General features: G+C 46.5%; 2 protein-coding genes across 5 annotated transcripts; one reads left to right on the top strand and one right to left on the bottom strand.

The window, feature by feature from the left end:
- Positions 1-205: 205 nt before the first annotated feature.
- Positions 206-8,454, bottom strand: LOC121720070 (ubinuclein-1-like). 3 transcript variants are annotated; one of them, XM_042105905.1, is made up of 16 exons: positions 8,251-8,454; positions 8,018-8,119; positions 7,794-7,892; positions 7,360-7,485; positions 6,840-6,949; positions 6,133-6,592; positions 5,518-5,588; positions 5,114-5,243; positions 4,864-4,982; positions 4,492-4,584; positions 3,506-3,649; positions 3,347-3,397; positions 2,562-2,595; positions 1,777-2,281; positions 902-960; positions 206-853 (listed from the first exon to the last, which is right to left on the bottom strand). In XM_042105905.1, exons 1-15 carry the CDS (start codon positions 8,452-8,454, stop codon positions 917-919), a joined length of 2,292 nt encoding a protein of 763 aa, XP_041961839.1. In that variant the 3' UTR covers positions 206-853; positions 902-916. The 3 variants fall into 3 exon arrangements, with proteins under 3 accessions (XP_041961839.1, XP_041961838.1, XP_041961837.1); XM_042105904.1 differs by having other exon boundaries at positions 207-850; positions 891-960; XM_042105903.1 differs by having other exon boundaries at positions 207-960.
- A 22-nt stretch (positions 8,455-8,476) lies between these two features.
- On the top strand, positions 8,477-25,245 carry ptpn23a (protein tyrosine phosphatase, non-receptor type 23, a). 2 transcript variants are annotated; one of them, XM_042105901.1, is made up of 25 exons: positions 8,477-8,581; positions 11,539-11,613; positions 12,182-12,309; positions 12,689-12,765; positions 12,955-13,004; positions 13,273-13,404; positions 13,648-13,728; positions 13,844-13,975; positions 14,730-14,777; positions 14,874-14,930; positions 15,039-15,097; positions 15,190-15,269; positions 15,580-15,694; positions 16,561-16,626; positions 16,726-16,871; positions 17,646-17,951; positions 18,267-18,421; positions 18,708-18,859; positions 18,985-19,164; positions 19,381-22,162; positions 22,397-22,581; positions 22,694-22,798; positions 22,923-23,061; positions 23,270-23,383; positions 23,687-25,245. In XM_042105901.1, the coding sequence occupies exons 3-25, from the start codon at positions 12,272-12,274 to the stop codon at positions 24,299-24,301; spliced, it is 5,814 nt and encodes a 1,937-aa protein (XP_041961835.1). In that variant the 5' UTR covers positions 8,477-8,581; positions 11,539-11,613; positions 12,182-12,271; the 3' UTR covers positions 24,302-25,245. The 2 variants fall into 2 exon arrangements, with proteins under 2 accessions (XP_041961835.1, XP_041961834.1); XM_042105900.1 differs by lacking the exon at positions 8,477-8,581 and adding an exon at positions 9,921-10,155.
- The last annotated feature ends 6 nt before the right edge of the window (positions 25,246-25,251 follow it).

Genomic DNA, 25,251 nt, shown 5'->3' with positions numbered 1-25,251 from the left:
TTGTGGTATTCAGGTTGCAAAACCAGCCTAAAAAGTTAATATCTATAAAACTATATCTATGGCCTAATAACTGGCTGACTGTATCCCATCTAATGCTGCATCATTATGGCACGTGCACCCACACAGTCTAATGGTAATGAAGCACAAACCTCAGTCAGGTGAATGCATTAATGTGCCCGTATGCACAAAATTACTACAAACAAAGATAAAAAAAAAAAAAACCTTATTCAAAACTTTATTTAACATAACATTATTCCTTTTCAACAATTGTATGTTCCCATTAATATTTCTTAAAGTAGAAAACATATTGATATATCTCTAATGACAAAACACTTTTCTTTATGACCATGTCACATACATATATATGCCACCAGAATATTCTGTCTTTAGGACGTCCTAAAACATAACCCATCAGTGCCAGAACTCACTGATCCACTGTGGCCAAAACAATCCAAGACAACGACAATAACACTATGAAACACAATAAGACAAAGACTTGTCTTCAGACATGCTGATTTGAGCCCTTAGGGCCCACATGTAGAATGTCATAGGTCTGTCCCAGTCTTATCCATGACAATAAAGAATAGTGATCAAGTCTGATTTGTAAGAGTTTTAAGAGCAGAATGCACATCACCAAGTGCTTGGTATTAACAACATAGACACCCTCACTCAGTGGTACTTAGAACACAAATATACACTTCTCAAAGAGATGACACAAAGGTCTTAAGTGCCTCTTAAGTGAGTGTGCATGTACAACACATGCACATGGTACTTTTTTAGTATCCTCTTCAATCTCGGAGTGTGTGTGCAGGTGTTATGACTGTGTTGTATTCTCATTAGTGTGTGTGTGCAGGTGTTATGGCTGTGTTGTATTCTCATTAGTGTGTGTGTGTGTGTGTGTACACTAGTCTCTCACTCAGTGCAGTGTCTTCAGTCCCCTTGGATGATTCTTGCTTCCACCTAAAACAAATAAACGCCAAAATAAATTACTAATCAGCAACTCTTTTATTTTACTATTTGAGTTGCCAATCACATTTTGTCTCAATGGAATCCACAAAAGATTTCAGAGAAACAATGTAATTGTAAGCGTGATGTGCTGGATTTGTACAAGGTGGGGCCAAGCCCAACAGAGTTGTAGATTTTCTTGCTTGAGTCTTGTGTTGTTTGTTATACATCCCTGGATGGAATACAGTATCCCTGGCCAAAAATAAAGCTTCTGATTGACATCTGCCACCTGATCTTTAAAACCTTTCACCACAGTAAGTAACATGTTACCAACCGTAACAGACACGTTTAAGGTAAGGATACTAGCATTAACAGTACCATCTAGTTCAGTGTTTCTAAAAGTGTGGTCCGGGGACCACTGGTGGTCCGCAAGCTATGAAGTGGTCCGCGAACAGACGTGGTAAAATATAATATAGACAAGTTGTTTGCAATATTGAACCAACTTGTATGTAAATCCAAACAGTTCTGCAACACTGCCTATGTAAGCTATGCCAGTTTAAATCATATGAATCATCTGACACAATAAACAAGGCACAAAGACAATAAGCAAGGTGGTTCATTGAGTAGGTCTATTGTGTAATATACTGTTAAAGTAAGTCTACTGGGGTTTTTTTTAACTAGGTACTCTGATTTTTTTTTTTTTATTGGTTAAGTGGTCCTTGGTCTGAAAAAGTTTGAAAAACACTGATCTCGTTGTATTATTGACTCACATACAAGTTGTACACAACTTTTAGCGGCAACTATTGGTTAAATGCTGCACTGCCATCTTACCATGAGAGACATTGTGCTGGACTCCTCCTGAAAGAAGGCTAGTGTGTGTTTCTGGACTTCCACCTTTAAGAGGACAGTAAAGCGTGTCCTGATTGACACCCTTATGAGGACCATCCCAAGCCGAAGGGAGGCTGGCCTGGGGGAAGGATGCCTGCAGTGCCCCCAGTGAAGCTACACCTGAGTGGGGACACACCTGGGCCCCCACGGCCCCCTCGGACTCTGCTGCCTGGCCTGGGGGAGGGGACAGGCTTGGGCCCAGGGGCTGCTGGTCCAGGCAGGTCATGCCTAGAAGGGGCTTCGTCAGCTGGGGAGAGGGGCCTGCCAGGTTCCCCTGTGCTGGAGGAAGATGGAGGTCCTGGATGTGTCTCCTCATGTCACCGCTGAGGGCATTCAGCTCCTGACACACGACGGCCAGAGAGGGGGAGGGGTCTGGGGACGCTCCACCCACAGAGAAGAAGGGGCTGGTGAGCGGAGGGGAGGCCCTGACAACTTTCTCTTTGGATTTCTATGGGAGAGTAGAGAAAGCAAAGCAGTGAGTGAGTGTGAGCGGTGCGCACGTGTTTTCGTGCAAGAGTACAAGAGCGCACATGTGTGTGAGAGTAAAAAAGAGTTTGGGAAAAAGTGCTAATTATGTGCAAGCATACATCTTGATATGAAGAAGACATGCTTTGAATTCAACCTGTACAGTATGCACACACTCTAGACATACATGTCAGTATACAGTACATACCAAGAAGTATGTGCAGATACTTGGAGTAGATTTTAAGTGTATGGGTTGTACATACCTTCAGTTTGGTATTTGTTACAGATGTATTTCCTCTGCAAGGAACAAAAGAAAAGATCTACCATAATTGGTCATCTCCAAGTACATTACTTTAGAATCAGTAGTCATTTAGTGTCACTGCAGCATTTCAGACATTTGTTTTGCTTTGTCGCTTACAGGCATTAAAGCTGGTAAGTGATACAAGGACAACACAGTTCAAAAGTGATACTTGTGCTTATATTTCTGTTTGATAGGGGGGGGGGGGGGGGGGGATAATGGTGTGTGTGTGTATATATATATATATATATATATATATATATATATATATATATATATATATATACACACACACACACGTGTTTTTAATGTGTGTGTGTGTGGGGGGGGTGGTATGTAATAATGGTGTTTGTGTGTGTGTATATGCGTGTGTTAATATGTATGTATGTGTGTGTGTGTGTGTGTGTGTGTATGTGCGTGTGTTAATATGTATGTGTGCATGCGTGTGTTGTTGTGTGTGTGTGTAATGATGGATAATGGTGTTTGTGTGTGTGTGCCTGCGTATATGTGTCGTTGTGTGCTTGCGTGTGTGCGTACCTGTTTGTGTGTTTATGTCTGTGCGTGCATAAATGTAACTGCGTTCGTGCGTGCTTGCCTGTGTGTGGGTTTTTGTGTGTGCATGCGTATGTGCGTGTCAGTCGTGCCGTTTATCCCAATAGTAAGTACATTTCAACATCCTCCTCTACCGGCAACCCTTCGCTCAACACCACCATCTACAGGCCGATGGGACACAATGCAAGTTACAGTTACCTGATGCTGGTGAGGTTAAGATGGGCTTTGCGACTCTCTTTCAGTAGAATCCTACAAAGGCACAGGGCAGTAGGGCAATCATAAGGTGTGTGTAGTGATATAGTATTATACTGTGATCATAAGGCGTGTACATTGGCCCATAAGGGTTCCATAACTGACCTGGTGAGCATCCACCCTTTAGGCCACAGTGGCCTGACCTCACTCTCCAGAAAGCTCTGCAGATACTCCTCAAGGTTTGGCTGCTGCTCCTTCTCCTGTTCATGAAGACTCAGCTTAATCCGGACAACTTCACATAAAAGAGCCCTGCAGAGAAACACACACACAATCAAATTATTCTGAACATGGACCTCTGGAGGAGCTTATGACAAGTACCTTTTCACAGAAAGATCAAATGACAAATCCTAAAAAAGCTGGGTATTGTATAGTCCATTGAAGTGGTGCTAAGAATGAGTGGCACATACGCTGCTAACATAGAATGAAGAATCACACAGTGCTCAGCTTAGAGTATTAAAGATGAATGAAAACAGCATGTGGTATAGCAGAAGAGACTACACTGGTCCATTTTAATAGCTCCATGACGTAAACTGCATTTGGTATCTTTCATGTGTCACGACCCCCTGTGCCCCTTCAGGCCTCTCCTTGTCAGTGCACGGGCAGGTAGGGTCTGATTAGGTCAATTGGGAATTGTGTACACCTGCATCAGGGTGTGGTTATATAAGGAGTTCTCCTCTTCTCCTAGAGGCACTTTTCTTCTCTCTTGCAGGCACCATTTTGACTTTCTCTCTGCACTGGCACTTTACTCTTTCTCTCCTCTCTCTCTAATCTTTCTGTCTTCTTTTGTCTACCATTTAGTCATCTTACATACTGATGCTGACATTGCATTCATACATACACGCACGCCAACACTCATCTTCCCCCTAGACACATCATGTTTGGTATTACTATTTTTGCTTAATCTCAATAAATTACAAATTGGAACTTTGTAGTCCGTCTCCCTTTATGTTGCGGTCAGTAAGCGAGCCGGCCGTAACACATGTCTTTATGTAAACAGTACTAGTGGGCAATACTGATCCGTATTAATGTCTGTGGACTGTATTTAGTGTGGAAGATATTGGTCAATGTTAACAATGATTCATGGCCCTCACCTTATCTCATCATTCCAATGGAACCTCTTCTGTGGTGATGTCACTGCCTTCCCAGTACGCATCTCTTCTTCAGGTCCTACTTTCACTATTGGACTGAAATGGTAAAAAAAAAGACTAAAATGTTCTGACAAACTCAACTAAGATACCTTGAGTTCTCTTTTGACTAAAACTAGACTAACAAAAATGATATTTGAATGACTAAATGACAAATGAATAAATGACAAAGACTAAAAAGGACATTTCGTCACAAGACTAAGACACTACAGTAAATTAACACCAATATCCAAAATGTCACATGTCAAAAGTGTTTATAATGTGAGGCGAATGCTTGCACTAGGGTGTGTGCTTGTGTGAGAAATACACGGTTCATACTTGGTGCTTTGGGTGAAAACAAAAGCGTGACGGTCTTCCTGGAAACGGGCAATTTGCTCAGGCATCGTCATGGCAATGGCCTCCTTGAGTTTCTGAAGGGCTTCCGGGAGACTGTCAATCTGATGATACAATCACACAACAGAGGAGAGGGTGTGTGTGTGTGTGTGTGTGTGTGTGTGTGTATGTGCAGTTGGTTTGTGAATTATGCTCTCTTTAGGGATGTGTACTGTATGTGTGTGTGTGTCTGTACCTGTGGTTTCAGTACAAGCTTGCGGGCCCTCTTCAGGAGTGTGTCTTTGCTGAAAGGCAGGTGAGTGGACAGGTGTGTGAAGACACGTGAACGTACTGCAGGACCCAACTCTCTGCTCCGCACTTCGACACTATGGCACACAGACACACACAGAATTAAACCATGTTCAGGAGAAACACAGGGGGAGGAATAAAAAGAGAAAAAAAAGGATAAAGATAAAGGGCAAGAAAAAGTCCAAAGGTTATAGAGACGGAGGAGTTGAAAATGGTGGTAACACCACAAAAGAGGTTCAGAGAGAAAGGTCTGTATGACTCAAAGACGAGAAGTGTGAGTGTGAGTGTGTGTGTGTGTGTGAAGAGAAAAAAAAAACAATAAAAAAGTGCACGTGTGTGTGTTCCACTCACTCCAGCAGTATGGTGTTGACTTTCTGAGTGAAGAACTTGAGTTTGCTCTCCCCCTCAGACACCTTGGCAGCCTGTCAACAACAAGAAATCACCTCAGACAACTCATGCCCGAATCTGGAGTTAACTACACAAGGAAGTACAGTATTTACATTCATTCAACAAAATCAGCATGATTTGAGCTCACAAACTTCAGTAGCTGAACCTTAGAGCTGACCTACTCATGACCAGTAAAAGGTGTGATTTAGACTGCCATGTACCGGCCATGATCTGTGCCAAAGTCTCAAAGTCATGCTCGTGCCAAAACCAAAAAATTACAAAAAATTATTTCTTCATTCAATCATTTGACTAAAGCGGTGGAGTGAGTTCACATTTGAAGAAAACTCAGCATCTGACCCCAATATGACCAAACAGTAGCAATCATCCTTTGCAGAACTAATTCATACCTGCCTTTGAGGGTTCATTCATTCATTCATCAAGAACAGCCTTGTGAGCTCTCAGTATCTAAGAAAAGTGGTCCAAAAGTGACCAATATCATTAGTCTAAGCAGAGTGGCCCTCCAGAGTGGCTGGGTCCTGTCAGTGCTGTTGTGGACGAGTGCGGCGGTTGTGTGCTCACCAGCGTGAGGTCCCTAATGCTCGCCCTGAGAGGTGAGGGAAGACCATGAGGGGGTGTGGACAGAAGCTTCTGGGTGCAGTCAGACAGAGGCGGGTCAACGCTGGCCCCTGAAGGAGGAGTCCTCTGATTGGCCAGATCTGTTGGTGATGCGTTCTGACCGGTTACCCCAGTAGATGAAGTAATCTGATTGGTCAATGTGGGCGGTGGAGTGCTCTTATTGGCCCCACTAGTTGGGGATGGGGAGCCCTCCAGTGGAGTGGGGGGCGGGGCAATGAGAGATCTGTCAGGCTGGAACTCCTGAAGCTTCTCCTGCTGAAGCTTGCGGAGGACGCTGTCCAGACTCAATAGCCCTGTCCGAGGGCGCCTTGGCTTTTTCTGAGGGGGAGGATGCCGCTCCAAGAGCATCGGCTCAGAGGAGGGGAGAGCCTCAGGAGGGACAGACTCCTGCATGAGGGGGGTACTGAGGAGGAGGAGGAGGAGGAGGAAGATGCTCTTTAATTTAGAGATTACATTTTGGACGCATGACCAAACAAAACTTGACAATGGTTCAACAAAAAACGTATGGATGAATGTAAACTGAACTGTGGGCTTATATTTGCAGTGATGTGAACAAAAGAGTTGGCCTAATTTGGTAGTTTGCAGTGAGTGATAAAAGACAAAGACTACAATTAGCAACAAAGCTAACAAAATAAAGTTGCCTGCTCAACCGTTTAATGCATTCCGTAGGGAGGTGTGGGAGTTTCGCTTCAGTGGCCGCTTCCTCCAGTCTCTTCTTTTTCTTCTTCAACTTCTCACCTCCATCTTTCAGCTTTCGCTTCTGATAAGGAAAGATCAACACAGCCTGACTATACCATGTGCATACAAGTGAAGTAAATAGACTGAAATAATCTTATTTGGAAAATTACAAGAGATTTAGGATTGGTCCTCATGTTGACATAAAAGGACTTAATGTGTAGAATTCTGAGGATTTGAATTGTCTTGGAAACACCAACAGCACTCTTCCATTGCCTCGCATTGTGTTTGATTCAGCTCCACTATGGTACAAAGTGCTGTTACAAGAGAGACGGTCTGTCTCTGGCTGGTCATCATGCCAATGTTTGTGGATAATTGGGGAAAACAGATGCTACTTTTTGTGTGCTCTATTGTGAAGCACTTTGAATTACCACTCTGTATTTTGTACTATTAGAATAAACTTGATATGCCTGTGCGTGCAGTGCACATTCGTACCTTTGCCATCTTGGGTTCCTCTGGGTCTCCATCAGAGCCAGATGTTCTGCGGAACTGGAGTGTGCCACAGTTGATGTAGAAGCCACCATGTTCCGTGGCGAGAGACGATGGCACAAACTCATCATACTGCAGTAAAACACATGCAAACATAAGCACCACCTTTAAGCAGACACACATGTCCAGGCCTTACCCAGAATATGGAGGTGTGATAAGATGTATGGCATCAACAGCAGTTAAAACAAAATGAGTAAAATTTTATTGTTCATCACCACAATTAACCACGGCACCATCAACTGACAAATTCCATGGCAATACGCCTAGGCTACTAACGAACAAAGCAAAGAGCAATAATTCATTTAAATTTAATAATCTCAAAAAGTTTTTGGCAGTGGCAAGGTACGCAAGGTAGACAAGGCTTAGTAGTAGGGACTCACCGCCTCAGAGTTATCAATAAAAGAGTCTTCATCATCATAGCCGTCACCAATGTCCACCAAGTCAGACATGCGGTCTCTTCTCGGTTTGTCAGGCCCTGCCTGAAAGATGGAAAGGTGGATAACAACTGAGGGAATACTGGAGAGCGAGCAACAACATAGCAAACAAACGTCTGTTATTTTTGTGTCCATATGATGAAGCCCGTGTAAACAGCGGACATGCTCACATATTTGGCTTCAAACTTTTTTGCCAGAGCCTCAAGCTCATTTCTCTCGTTTTCTGCGTCCACCTCTTCCAAAGTTTTAGGTCGTTTCTGCGGTTCATGGTTCTGAGGTCAAGGAAACAAACGCCAATATAGCAATAGCCATGTTACCATAAACGAGAAACACGTAATAATAATTGACAACAACAGGTGTTTTAGCTCTAAGCTAATGTGTGGCCAACTATGGTAAACTGCACCTTGACCAACTCCGGATAGTAGAACTCTGGGCAGCGATGTTCGTCGGATGGAAATAGCTGCAGCTGGAAACGGACAGCTGCCACTGTCTCAACAACGGTCGTCTCGGGTTTGGACTCTTTATCGGGCCGCTTTGGTGCGGGAGCCGCAGGTAGAGGGACGTTATCGGAGAGGGTGGTAAACTGGATTCGACGCTGCTGTGCCATGATCCACGATAGACGAGGTGGAGGACACTACAAATTGCAGGGGAGTAGAGTCAGTCTACACTAATTGGACGCAGGTTTGCAGACCTACAAGCCAAGCTACCGAATACCTTCAGCCCCCTGAAATCAGGTGAGATAAAAGAGGCATGTCCCAACGAGCACATTGATTTTCGCGCGCGCTGTATTGCGCGCTGAGTTTTATGCACGCACGTTTGTAATCCGTACCCACTTAACCTGTGCTAAAGGTGTGCACGCCGATGTTACACATTTGTGCACGTAGTTTACATAACAGGCCTACTCTTTGTTTTTCCCCTCACTTGATATTAGGGGCGCTCGATTAGCCTACCCATTTGGTAATTAATTAGCCTAACTTGAAGACCCTTTGTAAACCAATCGGATATTTGTTCGGAAAACTATTCCTGAAAAAGAAAAGTGGAAAGACTTTGAACTGTGTGGGTACCCTACCCTACATAACTGGGGCCTGGGAATAATGGGACTAATTATTGCATCCATTTGAAGAGTTGCAAAGTTATACAAATAAATAGGTAGAAATATTTTTGTTGGATGTAAGGAACTAAAGGTCTGTTCAAGTCCTATGGCCGACCAAAGGATGTATACCAGGGGTTGGCAAACCTTTGAAAATTGTCCGGTGGGAAACCTCTAAATTCCTCAGCTCTCACTTGAGGACAAGGACTTTTCCGCTGTTTTTTTTTCTTCTTCTTCTTCCATTAGGCTATTCCCAGACTCCATGAACGCACAAAGATAGAGGCGGAATAGGCCTATTGAAATATGCAAATTTCGATGGTTAATAGCGCATTATTCGCAAAAGCTGCTAATTTCAGTAGGCCTCGGCTATAACTTAATTTGTTTTTACTTGACTTTTTTTGGGCTCCATACATTTTAATAGCCAATAATAAACACAGTTCAGCTTAGCTTCCTACTGTCATGGAACAACATGATTTCTCATCCAGAAACTTCTTCTGCATAGGCCTGGCTCTCGGCGCCATGCAATCTTCGCACACAGAGTTTTCCATATTTCAGTCGGCCTATTCCGAATCTCTGTATTTGTAGCAATTGCGCGCGTGTAGGCTATTGTTTGGACAGTCAGAAGCCTAATTCTGAACTAAAGTAGGCACTGTCACACACACTATATATATATATATATATATATATATATATATATATATATATGGCCTAGCCCTAGCCTATAGAAGAGTCAGAAGTCAGAAGAGTCATTGGGTAGCCTAATCTAGTGCAACACACCTACCTACAGTCATACCCAATTCACACTGACAGATCAATTATCGTAGGGTTACTGTTATTATTATAGGCCTACGCTTTCAATAATACTCACAGTCAACAAAGGTCTAAAAATCAAAACTTGCTAAGTGCAACCTCATGATGGAGAGACAAACACAACATTTCCCACAATCCTTTAGAGATGACGTAATCTCCTAAACATTCTAAGCTTCCTGTTGGAGTGTAAATGGGGACATGACATAGACGTGTGTGGCATAAAATTTCAAGTATTTCTCTGGGGTGTGTTTGATTTCCACTGGGACTGAAAGAACATTGGATTTTAAATATTGACGCCTTGACCCGGCGGGGTGGCTGACTGCTATGGAAGCGGTACCTCGAATGCCGATGATATGGCTAGATTTGAAAGAAGCAGGGGAGTTCCAGTTTAGCACGTCTGTGAAGCAGGTAAGAGGATGAGTTAAACATCACGATGAAGCATATTATGCATCTTACTTTGTAAGGAAAAGTACTGCCAGACAAAAATGACAGTAAAACAATGCCACTAGGTCTGTTATTTGCCTCGGCTAACGTTAGACTCGCCGGCCGAGTTCTTAGTTCGCAGGCAAGGATTGCTAACTTGCCCTGTCAACTGCTAACTGCTAACGTAAATAACGTTTGCGCTGTCACAGTTTTAGGAAATCTTGTAAGTATGTAGCTAGCTCAAACTTCCAAGACGGTATTATTGGATAAGCAGGCTAGCTAGCAATGACACAATCACCCCACCAGGTTACCCTAAGTCAGGGGATGATATCATGTCAAACATGTTTAAGTCCCACTAACGTTAGCTTGATAAGTCACAAACGTTGTTTGGCTGAATTGGCTGGGATAGATTAATACACAATAACTGGCCGTATTAGTAGTCGTTGTTAGTTACACAGAGGAAATGTATGTATGTGTGTGTGTGTGGATCTTGGCTTAGGACGTAGTGATTTTCGAATTATTTTTAACTTACACTCATTGGTCTTGATTTTTAGACTCGTTCTAGGATTTGTCAAGGATAAAGGAAATCAGGCAAAAGGAGGGTGTTTTGGTCGGGAATGGTTGTCAGACCGGAAAGCCTTACTCACCGTCAAATGACCTATTTGTCTCCCTCGGTTCTTCCTCCTGTACAGATAAGAAAGGGCCTTTGACCGTCTTGGCTTAGTGCTCTCGAATTTTCTACTGTACATTAAATTCATAACTTTTCCAGACCTCGCCTATGCAAAAAAAATTATATCTGATCTGAATCAGGAGCATAACAATTGTGGTTTTGATCTGTAACTGGCCCCTGACCCAATGTCTTAAATGATTCAGTTTTGCCTGGAAATCCCAAGTAGCTTAATCTTGTGCTAGTGTTTGGATAGTCTAGCCGTAGTCAGGATCAGTATAACTTGAGTGGTTTGTTTACATCATTATTGAGAAGCTACAGCAAGGTAGGAGGAGATGACCTAGCTCTTTGATAATGAGAGAGGATGGCTGGATCAAGATGGGCAGAGCAGAGGCATTATGGCCTTGGGATTCACAGAGGGTTGTAATATGCTTTTATAATAGCAAAGTATTACAAATGATTAACATATGATGCTAATAGATTAAAAAAATGACTAAATATTTATTAGGCTACTACTGCATTACAGCTTACATGTAGGTGCTACAAAGAGAGCCCCAGCACTGTGAAGCACTTTGAGTACCCAGAAGAGCTCCATGTAAATGTAATGTGCTACATTAAAGTAAAGTAACCCCATATGACCAATCTGAAAGGAAAAGCAGCAGCTCTGTTTGTGTGGTAAATAATACCTTCCTCTTCCATAGTTCATTTTGAAGAACTATGGAGAAGATCCGGATAGTTATAATGAGCAGCTGAAGAAACTGGAGCAACTTCGGCAGGTATGACCTTTGACAGAGAAAACTACAGCAAAAGAAGGACGTTTTCATTTTCCTCATTAGAATGCTATGGAGTCAGCAAATATGGGCTACCTACAAGTCTAATACTATTTGAAACTGGGCAGTGTTTATGGTACTTTGAGTTTTGTACAAGGTGGATGTGCAGTATATCATTGAGTAAAGGGGGCCATTTTGGGCAACACTTTATTTTGATAGTTTGCCTACAAAGACTGTATAGATCATCTGTTGAAATTCAAGTTCAGTATGTAACATTGTTATTGAACAATTACTGAACATCACTGTAACCAAACCCAACCCCTCACCTTAACCAGACATTTTAGTTAACGGAGTGTCAGCAGATGGTTTGTTGTATAATCTGTTGATAGTCTAAACAGGACTATCCAAGTGAAGTGTGACCCAATTTTGTAAGTGATCCTTAAACACAAATCTATTAGCTTGAGCACAAGCTAATTAATTAGCCCATAGACTGTATATACATTGTATATGGTGAATTAGCCTAATTAGCCTAAGGTAGCATTTAATCTGTTGTGAATGTATGTGTGGTTGGCAGAGTGCTGTAAACGTGACCCGAGACTTTGAGGGATGCAGCACACTGCGGAAGTACTTTGGGCAGCTTCACTACTTGCAAAGTCGTGTGCCCATGGGGCCAGGGCAGGAGGCCGCTGTGCCCATCTCCTGGTGAGTGACCACATTGTGTCCCAAAACTTAGACACAAAGTGATTTAATGTCACCTGTGTTTTTGCACACAACCTCTGACTAAGTGAGTCGTAACAGGAATACAAGGTAAATGTGTGCTGACCGAAGAAAAGTGTGAATTTATTTGGCTATTTTGCAGCTTGAAAAATATGATGCCCTGCCTTGGACATTAGTATTAGAATATCTGAATTTAATAACAGCACTGCTTTTAAAAGCAGAGTTTCACCCTCTTGTATATAGGATGGGTAAAGCTACATTGTTTCTCAATAGTTTGTTCCTGAACAAGTAACCTCTATGTGACCTCCATTTTAACTCCCTGCAAGTCCCATTCTAACTCCCTGCTTTTTCTCCTTTCCAACAGGACTGAGATTTTCTCTGGGAAGACGGTCAGCCATGATGACATTAGCTATGAGCAAGCCTGCATCCTCTATAACTTGGGTGAGTACCATTGTGTCTCTCAGACCCATTCCCCTAGACAGGGTGCCTTATGAGAGCACACAATAGCCTCAGTGTGGAGTGTGCTTTTGTCATCATATGGCTTTGCTGCGTGACCGTTGCGGCAGTGTTCAAGCAGACCAGTCACAGACGGGCCATTTCCTGATGCTAACGCTGTTTGTGTCTGTTTAGGAGCGCTGCACTCCATGTTGGGAGCCATGGACAACAGGGTGTCTGAGGAGGTGTGTGGGCGCCTGAGGCTAAGCACAGGCAATACTGAGCTGATTTGAAGTGAACTGTCTGTCTGCATTGTTATCTGGGCAAATAGCTCCATAGTGGTAAACATGGTCGTCTCCTGTCTGCCTTGGCGGTGCTTTGTCCTGCCATTGCCTTTGTTTATTCTTCTCACTTTCTTTCTTTCTCGCTCTATCGTCACTCATATTATCTTGTCTCACTGTCATGTCCATTTTATTCATTTTCATGATACCCCCACCCCCCTCTCCCATCCAGGGAATGAAGGTGTCTTGCACGCACTTCCAGTGTTCTGCTGGGGCCTTCTCCTACCTCAGGGATCACTTCAGCCACAACTTCAGTGTGGATATGAGCCACCAGATCCTCAATCTCAACATCAATCTCATGCTGGTAATCACTACTACCCCACACACTTGAAAACACGTGCATTCCACTTGTACAGGTATTAAATGCCACATTTATACTTAAGTAAACCTTGTGTGATGTAGTCTTAACTGTACATACATGCATTACACAAGCAAGCATACCCTGCTCTAATGCAACACACCTACTTACTGTACACTGGTCTACTCAGTTGATCTGTTTAATGTGTAACATGCTGCAGTATCACTCTTGCCTCTGTCTTTGTTTCAGGGTCAGGCCCAGGAATGCCTTCTAGAGAAATCAATGCTGGATAACAGGAAAAGTTTCCTTGTGGCTCGAATCAGTGCCCAGGTACCTGATTACTTCAATCTACTGTAACACTTGAATGACCTTATACTAAATCAACCATTTGCCTTTACCATATACTTCATACATGTTTTGTCTTTGGTAATGGCGGTGTGTTTAGGTAGTGGACTATTACAAGGAGGCATGCCGGGCATTGGAGAACTCTGAAACAGCGTCCATGTTGGGAAAGATCCAGAAAGACTGGAAGAAGTTGGTGCAGATGAAGATCTACTACTTTGCTGCTATCGCTCATGTGAGTTCCTTCAGAGACACTGAGGGGGACGCTCTATATGAGAGACACAGATGGGGGATGCTCTATATCAGAGGGGGGATGCTCTATATGAGAGACACAGAGGGGGATGCTCTATATGAGAGACACAGAGGGGGGATGCTCCATATCAGAGACACAGAGGGGGATGCTCCATATCAGAGACACAGAGGGGGGATGCTCCATATCAGAGACGGGGGGATGCTCGATATCAGACACAGAGGGGGATGCTCTATATCAGAGGTTCTCAACCTTTTGGGGGCTGAGGCACACCAAAGGCCTAAGCAAAACGTCAAGGCACACCGACTTGTGGTTACTGATTATAAAGTAGCATTATGTCACACATTACTATAGGCTATAACGGGTGTTCATTCCTTTGCCCTTATTTATATATTTTATTATGTATACAGAGTGTTGATGAGTTGAGACCACAGTGATGGACATATTATGCTCACATGTGCTGACTGAGCTTTTTAATTAAGAAGCTGTGTCATTTATGTATTAAAGAAACAGCCCTGTAGCCTGTTTCATGAGCTTGTAAGAAAGGCTTTGGGTTCTTCAAAATGTCATGGCACACCTCACTCACTCTGCCTCATGGCACAGCAGTGTGCCTCTAGAACCACTGTTCTATACAGCTGGCCTGTTGTTTTAGAACCACTGTTCTATACAGCTGGCCTGTTGTTCTGTTGTCCTCGCTGGCTCTTGAGTGCTTTGTGTGCCATTCCTCTTCTGTCCACAGCTGCATATGGGAAAGCAGGCTGAGGAGCAGCAGAAGTTTGGAGAGCGGGTATGTATGCACCAGCCAAACATGGAATACTTGCATCACCCTTTATGAGCTAACTTTCATTCTTTTAACTTGTATTTAATTTTTCCTGTCCAACAGTTGGCTTATTTGCAGAGCTCTATAGATAAGCTCAGTGAAGCTTTGAAGTTGGCTAAGGTATCTTTTCTTAAACCATTAATAATAGTCAGTAACATTTATCGTGTATAAAATTAGAAATTGTCAATGTAATGTTGTTGTAAATTCTTGCTTCCTTGAATGGTCCAGGGTCAGCCAGACAGTGTACAGGAAGCTCTGAAGTTCACTATGGATGTAATTGGCGGAAAGTAAGTGTCTTTTATATGACTGGTAACACACACACACACACACACACACACACACACACCAATTTACAATATTTTCTTTTTTACCTGTGTAGGTTTAATTCTGCAAAGAAGGACAATGATTTTGTTTACCATGAGACTGTCCCATCTTTGGAAACACTACCATCAGTAAAGGGTAATGCAGTGAAAATTAATTAACACCTATCAAAGTGCTTGTTTGACAGTGTTATATTAAGATAGGGTGTTGGTCTGTAGATTCAGATTGATTCTGTTCAGCTGAAAAAGGCTGTCTACTCAAAATGGACACCCTATTACTATAAAAATGGCATTTTAGCAATGCCATTTAAACGTAGTGAGGACAAACCTATTAAAGCCATCTGTATGAAAGACGGGGAAAATCAGATCTACTCTTGAGTATTTTTTTTATCGGCCATTCTTGGTCTTTTGTAACCACATTGCCTCTCCCCTCCCCTGATCCCACACAGGTGCCCCACTGGTCAAAGCCCTGCCTGTGAATCCAACCGACCCCACGGTCACTGGTCCCGACATCTTCTCTAAACTGGTGCCAATGGCTGCCCACGAGGCCTCCTCTCTCTACAGGTGAACAGTGCAGCCATCTGTGAGCTCATGTCAGGCAGAGCTCGCTCCTCTACACACAGACTAACCCACTTAAAGCCACTCACCCCGCTGTGCTCTCAGTAAACATAAACAACAGCCAAGAGTGATCATTTGCACTGAAACACTGGCAGTACACATTGGTTATACAGTAATCATACTTGTTGTTGAGAACACATTTTACTTATCAAATACTCTCACTATCAAAAATCAAATGAAGTAAATATTCAATATCAGGCGGTGGTAGCTCAGTGGCTAAAGAGCTGCAGTAGCCTGAAAAGTTGTGGGTTCAATACCCGGCTTCCACCGTTGTGCCCTTGAGCAAGGCACTTAACCATGAGTTGCTCTGGGGACAGTGGCCCTTGTAATGGGGGCAGCCATGGCCTACTGGTTAGAGATTCGGGCGTGTAACCGAAGGGTTGCCGTTTCGATCTCCGAACAGTAGGAAAATGTGGGGCGGGGAAAGTGGTTGACCACTGCTCTCCTATATGCCCACATCCACGGCTGAAGTGCCCTTGAGCAAGGCACCTAAACCCCTCACTGCTCCCCGAGCACCGCTGTTGTTGCAGGCAGCTCACTGCGTCGGGATTAGTGTGTGCTTCACCTCACTGTGTGTACACTGTGTGCTGTGTGTGTTTCACTAATTCACGGATTGGGATAAATGCAGAGACCAAATTTCCCTCACGGGATCAAAAGAGTATATATACTTAATGTAATTGACATATGTAAGTCACTTTGGATACAAGTGTCTGCTAAATGAAAACATGTAAATGTTTATATAAGGTTACGATAATGAAGTACAAAGGCTGTCAGTGCTAATGAGATTTTCTCTCTCGTTTCCCCTGGTGAAGTGAGGAGAAGGCCAAGCTGCTGCGGGAGCTCGTGGCCAAGATTGACGGCAAGAATGAGACACTAGAGTGAGTAGTTGAGCCAGAACTGCCTCACCGTGTCCTGTCCATTGCTGTGTTTGCCCAGGCAAATGTGTCTAACTGAACTGTGCCTGCGTGTCCCTCCAGGCAGTTTATGGACTCTGTGAGCCTGGACCCAGACTCCGTAGATAACATGGACATGTACAACACCATCCCTCCTGTGCTCATGGAGAAATGTGCTGCTCTCAGTGTCAGACCAGACACGGTGAAGAGCCTCATTCAGTCCATGCAGGGTAAGACCTTTTCCTTTTCTCTTTGGCTTTGGCTTTTGTTTTATGTTTTTCTTTTTTTTTCCTTTCTTCTCATTCTTTTTCTTAATTCATTCTTAGTGATGCCTTGCTGACTAGTCATGAATCATGCATGATGTAGAAATTTAATCCCCCTTTCACTTTGTCAGCAATGCTGTCGTTGCCTCAAAAATGTAAACTTCTGTTTCACGTCACCAGTGGTTATTTCACCTGTAATAGCTGAATTACATTCATATTCCATGGTGTCTTGCTGATAGTCGCTTGCAGCGTGAATGGGGCTTAAAGTCCCTGTAAACCAAAATCGGAGGTTTGTTTAGAAACACCATTTATAGGTTAGCTACAAGCATTGGGCTACAAGCATTGTGAACATTGTTTCTGCAGTGGATTATCACAAGATGCATATTTTGTGCACTTAACACAGGTGTGTTCACTAGAGTTGTACGGATTAGAATCATCTGGTTTAGAGAATAGTTGAAACAGTATGCAGGATGGTTAGGAGGAGCAGCATCACCCGATTGGATGGTTCCATGATTTTGAAACCTAATTCAGTGTACTTGGTAATGTTTTCGTTCATTCAGATTTGTCTGGGTGGTGGACACCTTTTTTTCTGTGGTGTGACGAGCTCAGAACACATATTTATTTTTGGTTTGCATGGACTTCAACAAAGGCAGTTATTTACTCTGCCAGGACCCCACTCCGCATCTAGTTTTATGGGGGAGAGCTCTGTACTGACCTCCTCCATCTCTCCTCTCTCCCCAGCCCTGTCGGGCGTGTTCACAGACGTGGAGGCGTCGCTGCGGGAGATCCGGGACGTGCTGGAGAAGGACGAGGCCGAGGAGCGGAGCCTGCAGGAGGCGGCGGGGAAGCAGGCGGTGCCCCCTCAGCCCGCCGGCCTGGCCGAGCTGCGGCGCGACCTGGAGAAGTACCTGGAGTACCACGAGAAGGCCAGCTTCACCAACACCGAGCTGCACCGCGCCATGAACCTGCACATCAGCCACCTCAGGCTGCTGGGGGGACCACTGGACAGCCTGAGAGAGGCGCTGCCCCGGCCAGAGCTCAGCGAAGGTGAGTGTGAGAGATAGAGAGAGTGAGAGCATGAGAGACAGAATGAGAGCCTGTGTGTATTTATGGGTATGTGTATTTGAATGAGAGTGTATGTGTAAACGTGAACATGAATTATGCATAAGTTAGTGTTTGGGGCAAATCTGCATAAATGAATATTAATGGTCTTAAAATAAATGAACAGCGCTGTAAATCTCTGCTCTGTATATATGCATGAGTGTAGTCCCTGACTCCAGCAGCACAGATAATACTGTAATACTATAAGCTCATCATCTGCCAAGTGCATGACATAGGTGTATACACCTGCTCTCACCACAGAGGATGCAGCGGGTCTCCAGTGCATCAAGAGGATTCTGGGTAAAGTGCAGGAGATGCGAGACCAGCGCGTTTCCCTGGAGAAACAACTGCGAGACCTTATCCAGCAGGACGACATCACCACTGCGCTGGTCACCACAGAGCGTGCGGAGATGAAGGTGGTGTTTCTGTTCTGCCCCCTCATCTCTTCTTCTCAGTTCATTAGATTAGATGAGACAGGGTTCATTATGTCATATTAAAACATGCAAGCAGATCACAGATCACAACAAAGTTGAAGTGAGTTGTTATGTTGTTGCTAGGTAGCACAGTCACATACCGGTAGTCTTGGATTCCTCTTTTGAATCTTTTCAAATTAATGCAAATATATGTAAGCATGGTAACTTGCCGCCACCTTTCACTCCAAGGTATTTTGTGTGTCTGATTGTCACTCTCTTTCTGTTTTAGAGGTTGTTTGAGGAGCAGCTGAAGAAGTATGACCAGGTGAAGTTGTACATAGACCAGAACCTCGCTGCTCAAGAGAATATCCTGAAGGCCCTGACCGAGGCCAACGTCCAGTCGGCCAATGCCCGGAAGGCCCTCGCCGACACTGAACACAAGTGAGTTTTAGTGGAAAGATTGAATTGGCTACGATGGACAGTAATCTTGGCTGCATCGGGCATGACAAAAGAAACCAGACACTCCTGAAAAGATGGCTGAAGTCACTCTTCCCTTCCCTGTGCAGGTGGAACAGCACCGTGCAGACACTGGTGGCATCGTATGAGGCTTATGAGGACCTGATGAAGAAGTCCCAGGAGGGGAAGGAGTTTTATGAGGACCTGGAGGGGAAGGCCACCAAACTGCTGGAGAAAGCCAAGGCTGTGTGCCAAGCCAGGGAGGAGGAAAGGCAAGCTATTCTGGAGAGGTGAGGACGAGATGCTGAATAACTTCAGTCAATTAGTAGACTTGAATGGAAAGTACTGGGGATGTAACTCACATTAATTAACATGATTCTACTATTTATAGTGTATCAATATTCTACTCTTTGTTTCTACTGTGGTAAAGGTAGCAGTAACCCTATTATTCCTAAATGTACATTTACCCTTCACTGTTTTCTTCTCAAACTATTTCCACTCCTCAGAGAGCTCCAGAAGAAGGCCCCACAAAGACCCACCGCTCCAAAGCCTGCACCAAAGAAGGCCGCAGACATCGACCCCAATAGCATTGAGGACCCTGAGCTGGCAGAGCTGACGGCCGCCATTCTGGCCCTGGGAGGAGATCTTCCGGAGGAGCTACGGAGTATGCCGCCCGAGTTCGCCCTGCCCCCCTCGGCGCACGCTCCTGTCCCAGGCGTGGCCCCCAGCTCCTCCGTGCAGTGGCCTCCCACTGCCCCATCGGGGCTGTACGCACCCATGCGCTTCCCCCACAATCTGCCCCCTCCTGAGCTCCTGGCTCGCATCTCTCGCCTCCCCACCCCAGGTTACCCCCAGAGTCTGCCTCCAGGTCGCCATCCCCACCAGCTTCCCCAGTACTCCATGCCACAGGCGCCAGCCTCTCAGCCCCCAGCTGTCTCTGCCTACGCTCCCCAACACTCACAGGCCCACATGGGCCCACCTGTAGCCCCAGGCCCTGCCACAGCTCAGGCTCCAGTCAGGCCATCCACCACTACCGTGGACAGCATCCAGACTCCCATTCCAAGCTACGCACCTACCCCGGGTCAGCCGATGCCACAGGCACCAGGTCCACACCAGCCAGTGCCGGTGTCTGTCGGGTACACACCGGGCCCACAGATGGGCTCCTACCATCAGTATATGCAGCAGCAGCAGCCGGGAGTTCCCCAGGGAATGCCTCCTCAGCAGCAGCAGCAGCAGCAGCAGCAGCAGCAGCAGCACTTTCCCCAGGCCCCTTCATCTATACCTGGCCATCAGCCACCCCACTACCAGCCAGTCCCTGCACAGCAGCCAGTGTCCCGGCCAATGCCAGGGCCCCAGGTGCCAATGCAACCTCAAGGCCAGTACCACCAGTACATGCCCCAGCAAAGGCAGCCTGGGCCTCCGAACTTCCCTCAGGCTTATCTCCCTGGGCAGGTCCCACCTGGGATGCCGACGGGGGCACCTTCTCCACAGTCCCACCCCCACCATGGTCAGCCCCAGCTCCAGCAGGGGTATCCCCCTGTGTCCATGGTCCCCGGGTCCCATCCAACACAGGTGCCTGTTAGTGCTGTCGCACAGAATCAGATGCCCCCACACGGTCCCCATCCACAGGTGCCTCCCACTTCACAGCCAATGCCTCCGGCCTCCATGCCATACTTACCCCATGTGAGGCAGCAAATGCCCCCAGCATCCCAGCCATATATGCCCACAGTCAACCCCCAAATGCAGCACTCTCAGCACCCTCAAATGCCCCTGCCCTCTCAACAAATGCCCTTGGGGCCTCATATGCAGATGCCACCAGGGTCCCAGTCAAGAATGGCACCCCCTAACGCTCAGTTGCCACCAACTTCTCAACCCATGCCCCCTGTATCTCATTCCCAAATGCCGCCTGTGTCAAAGCAGTTGTCGCCTCCATCTCACCCGCAAATGCCGCCAGGCCCCCAGCAGCCCCCCCACCCCGCTCACCCGAACCAGATGCCCCCTCAGCCCCTTCACCCGCCCACATTCCAGCAGACGCACTTGCCAAGGGGTCCTCAGGTCCAGATGCCCCCGGCCTCAATGCCCTCCCAGCCCCCCATGCACCCCAACGCTCTGCCACCTCAGCGCCACTCTCACCCTCAGGGTGTCCCACAGACCCATCCCCAGATGCCCCCTCACGTTGCCCAGCAGCCCATGCGTATGCCCCACCAGCCTCTCCCACCCCATACAGGCCCTATGGGCTACCCTGGAGCGCCTTACATGATCCACCAACAGGGACCTCCGGCCTCCTCCCAACAAGCGCAGCCTCAGCCGTTGACTCCACAGCCCATGGCTCCCCAGCCTCTCGCCCCCCAGCCCATGCCTCAGCCCCCTCCTGCATCTTTCGCTCCCTCTCATGGTGGAAATGTGCCACCTGGACCCGTACAGCACCCGAGTGCAGTGGGCTCTGGCCCAGCACCTCAGAACATGATCCCACCGATCCCTCCGTCGACCGGCGCGGTTGGGGCCCAAGCGCCCAACGTCCTCCCCTCCCCAGCTCCGTCTCCATCGCCCTCGCCGGGGCCCCCGTCTTTAGGCATGAACCCGCAGCGCCCATCCCCCGCCCTCACGCCTGTCGGGGTGACTCCGCTGCCTCAGGCTCTGTCGTCCTCCACCTCTTCCTCCTCCTCGTCTTCCTCCTCTGGCCATGCTTCGGACCCCCTGTTCCAGCGGCAGAACTCTAGCACCGACGACCTGCTCTCCTCCAGCCCCGAGAGTCAACACGGTGGCGCTAAAGACAACGTCCTGCTGCCCACCAAAGCCGACCCCCAGGAGGACGGTCAGAGGCGCAAGAAGTCCGAGGCCGTCCGGCTCATCGAGGGTGACCCGTACCAGGCTCCGGAGCGGATGTTGCGACTCTGCGCCGAGCTGGAACGTTTCCGAGCCACGGTGCAATCCCTGGAGCACCCAACTGGGGAAGGGGGTCTTTCGGAGCTGGATGCCAGATGGAAAGAGCTCCAAGACCAGCAGGAGAAGGACGCCAGGCAGCTCTCCATCGCCATCGCACGCTGCTACACCATGAAGAACCGACACCAAGATATCATGCCTTACGACCGTAACCGCGTTGTCCTGCGCTCGGGCAAGGATGACTACATCAACGCAAGCTTCATCGAGGACTTGTCTCCGTACTGCCCCCGGCTCATCGCCACCCAGGCTCCACTCACAGGAACGGCGGCCGACTTCTGGCTCATGGTATATGAGCAGAAGGTGTCGCTGGTGGTCATGCTTGTGTCTGAACAGGAACTTGAGAAGGTAGGGATGCTAGTGTTGCCACTGTTTGGGACAAGATGTACTTCCTAGCATAATGGTTAAGCATTATTTGAATGACTTCCGTTTGAATGTAAAGCTCTATGTGTGAAAATAAGATTGTGCATCTTCTCTTCTCATTTATAGCCTACAACTTACTTACAGTGCTGTATCAGCTTGCTAATTCACAACATTTCATCTATTTCGTTGCATCTGTGTTTTTTTTTTTGTCATCTGCAGCAAAAGGTGCTGCCTTATTTCCCCTCGGAGCGAGGTCAGCAGCTCTCTCAGGGACCAATCACACTCACCCTTACCACCCAGAAGACCACGCCCACACACGTGGAGCGCATGATCAGCCTGCAGTACCGTGACCAGAGCCTCAAGCGCACAGTCATCCACCTGCAGTTCACCTCCTGGCCTGAGCTGTGAGCCACTCCACCACACACACACACACACACACACACACACACGCACACACACACACACACACAATTTACCTTCTTTTATCACCATCTGTCCCCCTATCCTGCCTTGCAGTGGGCTGCCTGACAGCAAGAGCAACCTGATACGCTTCATCCAAGAGGTCCATGGCCACTTCCTGCACCAGAGGCCTTTACACACTCCCGTTGTGGTGCACTGCAGGTGCAGAACCCTACAAATCTCATTATCTATCAGCCTATCAAACGGAGAACCACAAGATGATGAATGTTAAACAAATGGATAAGCAGTGAACTCACCTCCTGTCACCTTTCCTTGTGTTTGTCAGCTCTGGCGTGGGCCGCACTGGCGCCCTCTGCCTGTTGTATGCTGCACTGCAAGAGGTCGAGGCTGGAAATGGCATCCCTGACATGATCCTGTTGGTGAGGAAGATGAGGCAGCAAAGGAAGAACATGCTGCAAGAGAAGGTCAGTACGTCACATAGCAGAGGTATCCATGACTGGGCGGTGAGGGCAGCTTTTCCTAAGGACCAGTAACTCAATGAAGTGGAAATAGAGTTTCTACTATAAAGACATTTTGGCATTTACTGACTTTAGAGTCAAAAGCCAAGTTTGCTTAACTTTACGGTTGTCACGGCCTAACTATATGGTTCCTGATTCTGAATCCTTGGTACAGTTGCACCTGAAGTTCTGCTATGAGGCTGTCCTGAAGCACGCAGAGCAAGTCCTTCAGCGCCACGGGGTTGCTGCTATCCCGTGCAGCAAGACTGTCAACAACGCTGCCATTAAGGTACAAAACACTGTCTAGGGTTTTATTGGAGTGCCTGGGCACTGTATTTTAAGATTTGGATATGCTATTGTCTATAAGTTATAAATAAGTAATAAATAGCTATAAGTTATAAATAAGTACATCAACTAAAAGAATAACTTGTCATCAAATGTAAAATGATTTGGGACTTTTGGATCTTTCACATTCCAACACGTAGGTCTCTGAAGAGTGAAAGCTGCAAAAAGTGTCGGTGCATTTGCTCCTTAGATAATTTATTATTAAATGATCTAATAACCTAATAATTTCTTTCTCTCATCCCACCAGCCCTACTCCAGACAGGAGTCCCAGGACATTGTCCTGGGCGGAGACCTGCCCATCAGCTCCATCCAGGCCACCATTGCCAAGCTCAGCATCCGGCCCCAGAGCGGCAGCGACTCGGAGCAGGAGTCCAGCCTGGATCTGTACCCCTCTGCTCCGGCCGATCTCTCCCTCCAGGTGGCCCCAGAGTGCCCGAACGACGCAGCGCTACACGACCCCTTCCCCAGTGAGCCTCAGCCTTCCTCCTGCAGTCCGCCTCCTTCCGTCTCCTCGTCCTCCTCCTCCCCGGCCAAAGTTCAGTCCCCTTCACCGCTGGCTAACCAAGGCAATGGGTTCGTGGAGCCTTCCCCAGGCTCTCCTACATCCAATCACCATACCGCGCCTGCCTTGGATCCTTCGGGGACGGCTTCCCCTCCCCCTGGCCCCACCTCCTCGTCTCTGGACCTCCTGGCTTCCATGACGGCCGAGGCCTTCACGCTAGACGCCGCGTGCCGGGGCAAGCCGCGAATCAACAAGCAGAGCTTCCTCCAGCCCCAGGAGGGGCAGGGCTTGCAGGGGCCGCCTCAAGGCGACGACCCCCTCAGCAACCTGGATCCTCTCTGGACCCTCAACAAGACCTGAGGAGTCGAGAGCCGCTCCCGCTCCATCACTTCTCCCTCTGTTCCTGTTCGTCTCCATTTCGTCTAGTCATCCGTTTATCACGCCAGGGGATTCCTGGATCTTCTCTTTTAATCGACACCCTGACGTTGTCTGTGCCTGTGGGACCGTGTCACTGTGCGTCAGTTTATTTATATCTGAGGGACAGGGGAGAGGATCTCCACACACCCTAGCGTCCCGTCCCGCCCCCCCAAGTCCAGTTTCACCGTGTTCAGCATTCCAGAACTGACCGTTTCCTCAGCATGCACCTCTCTCGTGTCTCTTCACCAACGCTGCTGGACACTTACATGGACTTGAAATCATTCAGTGTCTTTACACCAAAAAAAAAAAGATGGTTGGCATGATTGAGGCTTTATGGTGAAGTGCGCTTGCTAGCAGAGAGTCTGTTCTCGTACAGGAGGCCTTCTTAAGGACTGACTTGTTGGTTTCTGAATTGGCACGTTGATACTGGGCACGGTTCCACTGCTGCTTATTCTGTGGCTTGTCTCTTGTCAAGATTATTGCACACGTTTAGTGATATAGCGATCTGCTGTATCCATCATATGGTATTAACAGTAGGGCCAAGTTGTAGCTGGAGATTAAGACCTAGGACATCCTAGACTGATTGAAGTACTACTTTTACACTTACTGAATTGGCACTTCTAGATCATTGCATTCTAACGAGTTGATTCTTTCTTGCCTTTCTTTTAACATTGTGTATATATCTATCAATATCTTAATTAAAATCTGAATCCTGGAAATTGTCTTGTGCAATTTGTTTGTCAAAAACAAAAATGTTGTGAGACAATTGTGTAATACTCGCAATAAAACCATTCTCTTGAAATAATTGCAACAAACCAGGATTAATCATTGAAATTACCAGTCTTTTGATGCCTATGGAAATAAATGAATCATTATTTTAAATATCATATAAG

Source organism: Alosa sapidissima, chromosome 10, assembly GCF_018492685.1.
Source record: "Alosa sapidissima isolate fAloSap1 chromosome 10, fAloSap1.pri, whole genome shotgun sequence".
Lineage (NCBI taxonomy): Eukaryota > Metazoa > Chordata > Actinopteri > Clupeiformes > Clupeidae > Alosa > Alosa sapidissima.
The sequence above is the reverse complement of the archived record's forward strand: the minus strand, read 5'-3'. Positions and strand labels throughout refer to the sequence as shown.